This window comes from Etheostoma cragini, chromosome 19, assembly GCF_013103735.1.
Source record: "Etheostoma cragini isolate CJK2018 chromosome 19, CSU_Ecrag_1.0, whole genome shotgun sequence".
Taxonomy (NCBI): domain Eukaryota; kingdom Metazoa; phylum Chordata; class Actinopteri; order Perciformes; family Percidae; genus Etheostoma; species Etheostoma cragini.
Window position 1 is genome coordinate 12374338 of NC_048425.1, and position 11460 is coordinate 12385797.

At 40.2% G+C, this 11460-nt stretch overlaps 1 protein-coding gene across 1 annotated transcript; it reads left to right on the forward strand.

Annotated features, from left to right (window-relative positions):
* Positions 1-723: 723 nt before the first annotated feature.
* Positions 724-7479, forward strand: naa40 (N-alpha-acetyltransferase 40, NatD catalytic subunit). Its single transcript, XM_034856516.1, has 9 exons — positions 724-1097; positions 3054-3149; positions 5054-5106; positions 5241-5336; positions 5779-5937; positions 6055-6138; positions 6755-6832; positions 7174-7345; positions 7379-7479. The coding sequence occupies exons 1-8, from the start codon at positions 1092-1094 to the stop codon at positions 7319-7321; spliced, it is 720 nt and encodes a 239-aa protein (XP_034712407.1). The 5' UTR covers positions 724-1091; the 3' UTR covers positions 7322-7345; positions 7379-7479.
* Positions 7480-11460: the final 3981 nt, after the last annotated feature.

The following is an 11460-nucleotide window of genomic DNA, read 5'->3' on the forward strand; positions in this document are numbered from 1 at the left end:
GCATAATTAAATCTTTTTTTACACTTGAAGTATGATGCATTTGGCTGATAATATATTATTTTGCTTAGTAACATTTTGAATGCAGTAAAATTGCAGTAAAATTGCTGTTTTTATTAAGTAAATGAGCTGATACCTCCTCCAGAACTGCCCTCAATTTAGTTTTAGCCAAGAAACCCTCACAAGATAGAGATATGGCCGGGACCCCATCATGCAGGTCCCTAATTTGACGTTTGCATTTTTTTCAATAGTCTTACTTACTTATGTGAAAGAACACAAGAAAATGTATTGGAAAGATATTAGATGCATAAATCACATTTGCAGATTCTAAGAGTTATGATTGTTAGAACACACACTCCATGAACTAGAGTTAAAAACGAATGTAGCCTATTTGTAAAACTATGAAGCCTTTTGAAAGTAAAATAAATCATTTTTCATATCATAATAATGATTATGAATGATTCAGATCTAATAAACAGTTTTCTTAGAAGAGTATCACAGCCCAAACTGTGAATCGCTGCTCCAAACAACATTCAGGAAGCACAGATTTAACTTGATTTGTAAAATATAAAATTGAAAAGTTCATAATAAATATTACAAATAATGTTAAACGTAAAATAAACAAAGTTTGTGTTTCTCGAAAATACTCCTTTCCCCAAAGTTGTGTAGTAGTTGTTCATTTAAATTCTTTGAGTCCATTTGCGACTTACTAGGACCTCAAAACTCGGAGCTCGTGGAGAGCACGTGAATGTATCATAGTTGGACGCGACGGAGAGGAGAGGAAAGAAAAGGGCAAGGAAGGGACCTGCAATAAATTCAGCCTCGCGCTCTTGGCGCCAATCTGATTTAAAGAGAACAAAAAGAGCTATTTTTTTCTCCATTTGATGTTTTATCAAATTTGCGCCTACCTGCTGCTTCTTTCGCAGCCATTGGTCGGTGCTATAGCCAGCTAGCCTCGTTAGCACACTATCTATCATTGTCATATTAATCTGCCCCCCTTCTGTAGTGGAGATACTAATAACTCAGCAACAGCAAAGCACAGGGACAATAGAGGTGTGTTTCTCCTGGGGGATTGATAAAACACCGCTGCAAAAATGGGGGTGAGTTGTATGTGTTTTGCCTAATGTATCGATGCTAGGTAATAAAATGAAAGGTGGATGTTTTGAGCTCGCAAATGCGTGATGGTGAGAGGCGAGAAAGAAAGAAAGAAAGAAAGAAGGAAGGAGAGAGGAAGGGAAAGGAAGAGAGACCATGGTGGATGCACGTAACGTGTTAGTCAAAGGTGCTGCTCGGCACCGGGGCTTATTTGGCTGTTAACAGTTTAGCTGCCTCCATGTAGCTTAGATAGCATTGTATCGTTAGTCCTAGCGCAGACATAGCTAGCTACATATGACATTTTCAGCATTATTACGGCATTGTTCTTGTCGCTGTGCACTGTTAACTTCTGTGTGTCGTGCCATTGTTAGCGTGCTAACTGTGTTAGCCACTTAGGAATTCCAAATTCATGACGAGTGCTTTACTAGCTATTAGTGCTAACGTTACTACTGTGTATACATTTTATTACCAAAGAACCAGAGTGGGTGTCTTAGCCAACTTGGTAATAACGCAGTCAGACTTGTTGGATGTAAATAATGAACTTCTCAGCACCAGTCGGGCCTGCACTCATGCTGTAAGGCTAAGTTAGTTTGAATAACTTGAGCTCTTTAAACATACTTGAGTTTATCCTCCACTTTCACTCCAGATAAACCATTCCACGTGTTTCCACAGTCCCAGCTCAGTCTGCAGCCTCTCGGTGCTGGTTACAGAGTTAATGCTCTGAGCTGTAGTTGGCAATGAAATAAATTCCTTCCCATGATTGTTACCTCTTCTGTTTAGGTCTGGATTCAATAATAAGGAATGTAGCTAATTCCTACTCTCTTGTCTAGTGTCAGGGTTTGTTCATGGGGCGTCCCAGGATGGGTAAGGGCATTTAACTGCATACAAATGTCATACTGGAAGTGTAGGGCTGCAACTGATGATCAATTTCCGTCATTGATTCATCTATATAATGTCAGAAAATAATCAAAAATGTCCATCACTATTTCCAAAGCCCAGGGCAATGTCAATCAATCTTTTGTACGACTCACAGTCCAAAACCGTAGAAAAAAGTAAGTAGTAGAAGTACTGTGAGTGTTAATTTTCTATATAAATTGCAGATGTCAATAATTAAAGACAGTTAATAATCACAGTTTAGGGTAGTGCACCTGGTAGAGACATATTTATAGCAGCTTTAAAAGTATGTGTTCTCATTTGCCAGGCATATATGCAATTAGAGTTATTGTGTGAATTATGGCTGCACTATTGCTGATACTAGCATTGGACATCAAGCCAAGAGCAGGAAGAAATAGAGTATCAGAATTTTCTCCACTGAGGGCAGTGTGCAACATCAGCAATATTAACACACTCTGTTCTACACAGCATTGACCCAGGGTGATCATGAAAGCTACTGATATTAATATGAATGTCATTTTTCAACTCACTTTGCGTGTGTTTGTGTATATCTATATTTAAGTGTACCTACTTTTGTTTGTACTGCTTGTGTTAAAAATGTTGCTGCAAATGAGGTCTGCACACACAAAAACAGATTTATGTGTACATACACAGTATATGCACTGAATGTTACTGGTAATTTATATATAGAGGTCTTCGAGTACATATCGGTAGATTAATTATAAAAAATAAAAACAAAGCTGCAAAATCTAACTAGATTTCTATATTTTTAATTAAACAGATGTAATACATTGTCTGCCAGTGAATGGTGGCTGGACCAGAAAGTGGTTGAATACAGAGTAGTGGACAAGAAATTATGTTTTGACACGCATGTCTTAAGTATTTTCCCTCCTTACTTTCTTTTTACCCTGCAGTATTATCTGTTGTGTCTCCTTTCAATCCTCTTTTCTACCATATTGTCCATTTCATTTGTTCATCTGTCCCTGCTTGTCTCATCTGCATGTCTGCTGCTAACGCACCCCAACACATTACTCAATTCATCCATTTTTCTTATTTTCTGTTTTCAGAGAAAGTCCAACAGAGCAAAGGAGAAGAAAGCCCGGCGTCTGGAAGAGAGGGCAGCTATGGATGCCGTGTGTGCCAAGGTGGACGCAGCCAATAAGGTAATTTGGGTTGCAGATTAACTAGTGAGGTTGCAGTTGGCCGCCTTGGGAGTGGGCCAGATGGAGGGCTTTTGAGGGGACCTTTGGGGGGATAGAGTTAAAACTATTAAAGGAACTTGGTTCATCTTGTTCAAAAAACTGTGTTGCTCACTTCAAAACAAGTGCGCGTTTTACAGTTGTAGTAGTTGTGACCGTTTCATAATGGCATTGTAACTGATGATACAAATAAATTAACCTTTTCAACTGTAATAAGTGCTTTACATAATAGCATCCACCACTTGGCCCTTTTACATTTATGGTTCCGGCTACTATGTGTACCACATTCCATCAAGCACAGCACTTACAACAAGGGTGCATAATTCAGAAAATGTCACGATTCACTATCGATTTATTAATTCAAATTATGTAAATGTAGTTACTTTTCCCATCTGATAGTATACACGCCATTACAAAATTAAATATTTTTTGGGGGAATTGTATGAATCGATTTTGATTCTGTAGAGCTTAAATCGCGATACAAATGTGAATTTACTTACAACCTCCATTGTGAGCAGAGATAAACATGCACTAATAGACACCGTTCCATGCAATGACACCGAAAGATGGGGATGTCCTCCTTAACCAGAATACACCCGTAATTGAGGCAGGAAAAAAAAAATGCAGTGCCATATGTTTCTTTGTGGATAATTAATCAGCATAATTAATTCCTGGCCATGTAGCAGAACCCACAGCAGACAGTTCCTGAAGCTTGGAGGTGGGCAAGAGGTGGAGAACAAAGCTCACACCCTCACCTCCAGCTTAACTGCAGTTAATTCCTTGACTAAATCCAAACAGGCCTGCCTGAACTTATTACTTTTCTCTGTCACTTTGTTCCAGAATGGGGCACTGTGTGTTGCATGGTGTACTCTCTCCCGCCCCTTTCCGCTGTTAATGTGCCAACAGGGAAGGAATGCAAGAAATTCTCCCGACGTAACAGTTATTTTAGTTTGTGCTCTTGCCAACAGTGTTGAATCTTGACTGAGACTATTGTTGCAATTGAACAAATAGTGTATTCACTGCTTAAAATAACATTACAGGTATTCTGGATACTGGATTCAGATTCTGGTAGGTTCTTTTCGGCCTAAACGTGGAGAAGGTGTATGGCTGAATTAATGACCAGGTCTCCTAGGCCCAAAGGGGGGGGGGCAGAGGGCTCCAAAACATGAGCCTCTGCTTGAATTGACTGTTGGAGCCATTTGCTGCTGGCAAAAATCAGATGGCTTATTCAGAAGTAGGGAAGTCATGATTTTGCTTTAACATTCCAATCCTTAAAAATATCTGCTGATACCAAGTCTGAAGTGATTTATTAGTGTTGTATGTTTTTTCATCTTTCCCCTGATGCAGAAGGACATATTTCTTAATCAGTGCAGGAAGAGGGGTGTTCTTAATTGGACATTATGTATCCTCTCAGGACCAAGGAAAATGTTCCTATCTGTATGGGCCCCATTTGGCCTCTTTAGGGCCTATAGTGTGCCAGAGGGGTGCTCGGATTAGAAGAACAGTCTCTTTTACTATTTGTGGGGTATTTAATGCATTCTCCATTAAGAGTTTAATTTGAAAATACAGCAGTGTAGAGCAACTAACAATCATGTGCGCATTTAGCCAATAATCTGCCTTCTTAAATTATAAAATGTCAAAATGCCTACTTAAATTCCCCATAGTGATGTCTTCAAATATCTTGGTTTGTCCAAACAACAGTTCAAAACCCAAATATAGTTAGTTTACTATCATTTAAAACCAAGAGAAAATAATAACGGCAATAATAACGGCAGTGAAATAAGACTCAGACGTGGAAGGGGAAAAGACTTGATCATTTTGTGTTCCCTTAAAGGCCTTAAAGCTAATTTTGCCCCTGCTTGTCACAGCTTGATGACCCACTGGCTGCCTTCCCAGCCTTCAAGAAGTACGACAGAAATGGGTATGCAGTTTTTCCAGAAATACATACTTGTTTCATTTTGGTTGGTCTGCTGGTGGTAATCTGTCTGCTCTTTATTTAGTTTGTCTCTCACTTTAACGCTGTTATTGATCCTGTTACCTTGTCTTTCCATCCAGGCTGAACCTGCAGATAGAGTGTAAGAGAGTGACCTCCCTCAACCCGCTGTCTGTGGAGTGGGCCTTCGAACTCACCAGAGCCAACATGCAGACACTGTAAGAAGTCTGTTCTAGTTGTTCAAGGTGTAGTTCAGGAACAGAGTGACCCAGCTATAACAGGGAAGAGCAGGTTTGCATAGCTATGAGTGGTAAATCACGGGTGGAAATAGATGGAAGAAGGAATGCAGACAAGCCAGACATTCTTTGGAAAGTGTACATATATAAGTATGAATTATATCATATTGCAGACAGATTTGAGACTGGTGAGGCAGATAAGTTACGACAATTTATCTTCTCTCGCTTTGGCAGAATTTGAGTAGTGTTCAATTTAGCAAGGGGCAGCCTGTCAGTCAAAACTAAATTAGTTCCATTTAAATAACGTGTCCTTTGTGAGTGGCGCTGCCGGACGATGATGATGATGATGGGGAGAAATGTTTAAAACTAGCATGCTAGTTCATGTTTGAGATGAGCCAGTTTTGTTTCATCTGCTGTTCCGCAGGTACGAGCAGAGCGAGTGGGGTTGGAAGGAGAGGGAAAAGAGGGAGGAGATGAACGACGAGAGGGCGTGGTACCTACTGGCCCGCGACGGCGAGTCCGCCCCTGTGGCCTTCTCTCACTTTCGATTTGATGTGGAGTGTGGGGAGGAGGTTTTATATTGGTAAGCACCCTGCCACAAGTTTGTGGATTTAAGTTTTTAATTATTTCCACAAATTGAGAAAAGCTGTATTTCTTTTCTTTTCTCTTCCCGCCGGTCTAACTTGTCGAACTTCTCCAGCTACGAGGTGCAGTTAGAGAGCAGAGTGCGGAGGAAAGGACTGGGAAAGTTCCTCATCCAGATACTACAGCTCATCGCTAACAGGTACACTCTACAGCTGCCATCATGGTGATCATGACGTGTGAAATTCAGATGCTTTGTGGACAAATAACCAAGGGAATCTGGATTAGTGATAATGGTATTCTAGCATTCTTACAGCTGATAGCTTTAAAAAAGATATTTTGTAATTTTGCCTCTGTAGCTCAACAATTTGTACTTACATTTTGGTCCTATACTGCAGTTGTTGAGCTTGTTGTAAGACCGGTGACCCCGTCAACCTTTTAACTATTTCACTGTAATCAAAATCTCAAAGACACAGAATATGTGTTTCGGTGAGAAACAGTGAACGCAAACGGCTTTAGTCTGTTTACTAGAAACTCCAGAGGCCAAATGTCGGTCAGATCCATTCAATTTGGGTTTATAGTATCAACTGATTGATGGAGAGTTAGCTTGAGACACGTTACAGATAGAGTAGGTCTACACTCTGTAATTTACAAGGACCCAACAGTTCTAGTAGTTCCCTCCAGAGCAAATAACAGTGTGACAGTGGCGAGGAAAAACTCCCTTTAGGAAGAAGACCCGGGCTCTTGGTGGGCGGTGTCTGATGTGACATCTGTCAGTGAATGTGTTTCCTTTCTGCTCTCTCGCTCTTTCTGTCCAGTACACAGATGAAGAAAGTGATGTTGACAGTTTTCAAACACAACCACGGGGCTTATCAGTTCTTCAGAGAAGCTTTACAGTGAGTATATTGGCCATACAAAGGCGTGTATTTTTCTTCTTTTTTTCTTTCAAATATATAGAAATAAGAAGTTTAATTTCGAAGGAAAGGATTGGTATTAATACAAAATAAATAACAAATAGTCTTTAAACAGGTTGGTCTAAGCTGACAAATCTTTGAATCGTAATGCTTTCTGTTGATGGGAAGTAATAGTTCTAGTTATAATCAGGCTAATAGATGCAGAAGAAGATGTTTCGATAATGGTTGCCTTTACACCGTGGAAAAATGACTCTCCCACTTCATAGATAAAAGCTTCTCCTACCTCCTACCTTGGTGACTGACCTCTCTCTCCACACATTTAGGTTTGAGATCGATGAGACTTCGCCAAGCATGTCCGGTTGCTGCGGCGACGACTGCTCTTACGAGATCCTCAGCCGGCGGACCAAACACGGCGAGGCCTCGGCAGGACACACCCACGGGGGTGGGCACTGCGGGGGTTGCTGCCACTGAGCCGCTCCAGTTCTACCTTTTTCTTTTTTTTTTTTTTTTTTTTTTTTCTTTTTTTCTGATTGGTTAAAAGCCAGCAACTTACATGGCTGTGTGTGAAAGCTTGAGCTGCCTCCTACTCTGCAAGCGTTTTGAGTTCGACCGGCTGTAGAGTGCCGTTTTAAAAAATGAACCGATTGTGGAATATCTGGCCACAGATGTTGGGTGTCGCATTATGGATTGAGATTTGCTATTTTCTTTTTCTTTTTTGTGTGTATTCCTGGTCCAAAATCAGTACGCAGTGTGAGCTTTCACACATGGCTCCTGTTCTTTCTTACTTGTTGGTTCAATGTCCAAGCCGTCTTTTCTCATTCTCTTATCCCAGTTATTGATGACATTAGTATTCTCCAGTCAAGAAAAAGCTAAGGCATTGCTGACACTCTACCATTGCAATGAACCTCATCCCATCCTGCTTTCATCTCCTCACACGCTGTACCGTATTCAAACCTGCTGCAGCGCTTCTTAAACTAGGACTTGGGACCTGGTCTAAGGCTGTATTATAGAAACTTCCTACCTCATGTCAAGATTTCATAGTACCTTTTTTTTCCAAATAGATCATGCCCTCACTCAAATGACTATGTATAGTAAGCAGATGAGAAGAGCTAGTCGGTTTCTGTTATACAGCCCCTGCGTTCTCTGGGCCCTCGCACTGAGACTACCAGCTGGTTTCACTGAACCAGAGTCTCTGCATCCGGCTGAATGTACTCACATTTGGGTCCCAGAAAAAAGGTCTAAGGAGCCCTGCTGTACTCTAAAATCACCTGTTAAATGCACGTATGGCTTGTAAATCCTTTTATGTAACAAAAGCACGTCATCTAGCAGCAACTGCACATGCGGCCCATTATACTACCGTTCCTCTTAGCACCACCCGTCTTCTTTATTCAGGTGATACCTTTAATCTATAGGCCTCTCCCCTGCTTTTTAAGACATGGGGTCTTAAATCCATGAAGTCTTCAAATCCACTTGCTTGCTTTCCTCCCACCTTCTTTTTCTTGTTTCCATGCTTCATTTCTGTTAAATTTCTGCAGCCTTTCCTTTCTCCTGTCCTATGCACCCCTTCACGTCGCTCTCCCCTTTGAGTCTTCTTTGTACCTTTGCTCACTCCTGCTCGCCTTTTCATTCACTTTGTATCCAAGAGGTACTAATGATAAACATCAACCATCCTCCATCCCTTCTCTTTCACATTTTGTTAGCATGAGCAAATCATATTGATTTAAAATGGACGAGGATTGGTATAAGTCACCGGTTCATTACGTGGCCATCTGAAGCTGATGAACGCCATTAACTTGGAGGAGGGAACGTAGATTGGATGGATGGGTGATTAAAATAATTGCAGAGCACGTATAGTTTTTTTTTTTTAATAGGTTAATCTTCTCAGTCATCACCTGTTTCCCAGCCCAATGTCGTAAGCTTGGATGACAACAAAAAAACTTTAGAAAGGTTAAACAAAACTTGGGATCTAAATCATGATTGATCAACAGCTTCTGAACCTGGAACACTCATCTAAGATCCTCATGTTGGTCTAATGGCATTACTTCAATATTTCATACCTTGTCATAATGAGCATCAGTGCACGTTAGAAGTATGTGAAAGGGGGGGGGTTGATTTGTACTCTACACTCCGTTCTCTCAAAGTTGGTCCAGAATAATCTTACTGTTGAGATTCTTGTAGGAGTCCCACTTTGAATTTTAGATACCACGTTACTAGTTAATGTAGAAAGGCTTCGATCTGGTTGATTCTGTATCTGTTTACAAAACCTTCAGGGTATTACTGGACAGTTTTGAGTGCTAGCCGGCTAAAGCCCAAATCTAGAAACCACCATAAAACCCCGTAATTCCAGGACTGTAGTCAGTTTGTACATATTTTACTTGTGGGCTGGAGGTGTCAAAAGATATTACTTCACACTGCTGTGGATGTAAAGATTCCTCTATCTAGTGTGGCTGTGAAGGGCTTCAATTAGTAGGTTTTGAAATGTTATTCTAAAACTGGTCGTATCAAGGCCCAGTTTTGAGATTTCACACAGCTGAACGCCTGGTCAAAGTATGTGAAACAGGGGAAACTGAAATGTGAAGTTGACAGATACTCGTACACTTTGATACTAGAATAATCTGTTACGATAGAACAAAATGGTATCCATCACCAAATCACACACACACACACAGATCTCTTTTGGATGACCAAGTCCAGATCCTGGGGTAAAGGTTTCTGGTTGTTTCCAGACTGAGTAGAGACAAGTAGTGGATTCAGAACCTGTGGAGGACATATTGGTGTCTCATGCTTGTTTGATCATGAACAACAAAACCGTTCTAGCCTACCTTCTGATTAGTACACCAAGTCATTTTTTGTACTGCATAGGTTACAATACAAAGGATGTTGTACATAGTGGTAGTATATCAACCAACTGACAGTCTCTCTCTCAGGTTAATCAAACATATTCAAACCTCGTCTGTTTTATTACCATGCTCGCTGGGTAGGATTGGTCACAGCTCTGAACTAGAGCCAGTTTTTGTTTGTGTGTCATGCCATAGTATTTAGAGAAACTGATCTACAGAACACTGTTCAGGAGGGGATTTTGTTTTTTTGAGACTACAGTGTGTTAACAGAAGGAAAAACTTCCTCTCTTGCCTTGGAAATGTGAATTTGCATGAAAGTGAATATGACACGAAGTTTGAACTGACCCTAGATCAGTGCTCAGTTCTTACATGAAATCCAGAGAGATGGGCTGTTTAAAAAAAAAAGAAAAGAAAAAAGCTCACTGAAAGTAAAAAATGCTTTTGTGAAAATAACTTTAAGTTTGTAAGTGAGCCTAAACATATCTCGTTTATTTTAAGTCATTTAGTACTTTTAATTTGGAAAATGGTTACATACCCTCACAAAACCACAGATCCTTCTCTTGATCTTTGCTCTCTGTGTGTATATATAAACTGATGTGGATCCATCTTCATTTTTATTTCTGGGCCTTTTTACAGGTTAAACACTTTTAAACATGATGTTAAAAGTAAAACTCCATGTTTGAGAGTGAGTGTTACAGTCCTGTCCATAAACGACAATGAAAGGGAAAACTAAGTCATTCTGCCTTGTGTTTTATTTGTATGTTACAAATAAAGGAAAGTTGTTTGACTTTTCAAGAGATGCTGTTTTGTCTTTTTTTCATGTATGATCTTTAATTTCCCTTTTAGTGGAATCTACAAGGGCCCATCGGATCTTGGAAAAGGAAATACAAAATATACAATTTTACCTTTTAGTAGTTCATATTTTGACTTTTTTTGCTGTGCCTGCCTAACTTATTTTTTATAATTTCCATTTTTGTTGCCTTTAATAGAAACAGAGACAAAAGCAGTGATCTCTCACTAAGTGAAAATGTGAGATAACAAATATGCAAAAAAACCAAAAGAATATACATATATAAAAATAATATACATAAATCCACAGGGTAAACTTTCATCTAAGTCGTCTTCATATCTTTCACATATCACACCAGTAGCTTGGAAGGTAGGAGTGATGATTATTCTACCAATATCGGCCTGATGATAATGTACAATTTATCATGTTGTGTCTTAACTGTTGCATTTCTGCAACTAGTCTCTCCTGATTTAAATGTATCTTAGCGTAAATCCTTGCAAGAACACCTCAGTCTTAATCAGTGCTCTACCTAACACGAATCAGCTGTTGGAGGCGTTCACCTTCCTGCTAAACCAATCAGAATCACACACAACTGGCAAGGGCCAATCACAGAGTCACAACCCTGCTTTTAATCTGTTTCTCCCTTTGCTATCAGCTGCCATCCCAGGCAAAGTGTGCAACCCTCCACCTCCACCTCCAACTCCAACCCCAACCCCAAGCATCTACTCCAGCTGACCGGTCTGGAGCCTCCTTCGGTCTGGTCTTCAGGCTCTTTCAAAAACTATTGTTCATAGCTGGCCACCTTGGTCATTTCTCCACACCATTCATTGAAAGGGATGCTATTTTTAGTTTTTCAATGCCATGGGACAATTCTACAACCTGTGCTAGGGGCCAGTCTGCCCCACATATGGCGGTTTTCCACTGCGTGGTATCTACTCGACTCGCCTCGGGTCTACTCGCTTTTTTTGGTTTTCCATTAC

What these genes read in the sequence shown, in the direction of transcription:
- naa40 (XM_034856516.1), top strand. An exon ending in AGGTGGACGCAGCCAATAAG is followed by an intron (nt 3,150 to 5,053) that starts GTAATTTGGGTT and finishes TGCTTGTCACAG; the next exon opens with CTTGATGACCCACTGGCTGC. An exon ending in GGGGAGGAGGTTTTATATTG is followed by an intron (nt 5,938 to 6,054) that starts GTAAGCACCCTG and finishes GAACTTCTCCAG; the next exon opens with CTACGAGGTGCAGTTAGAGA.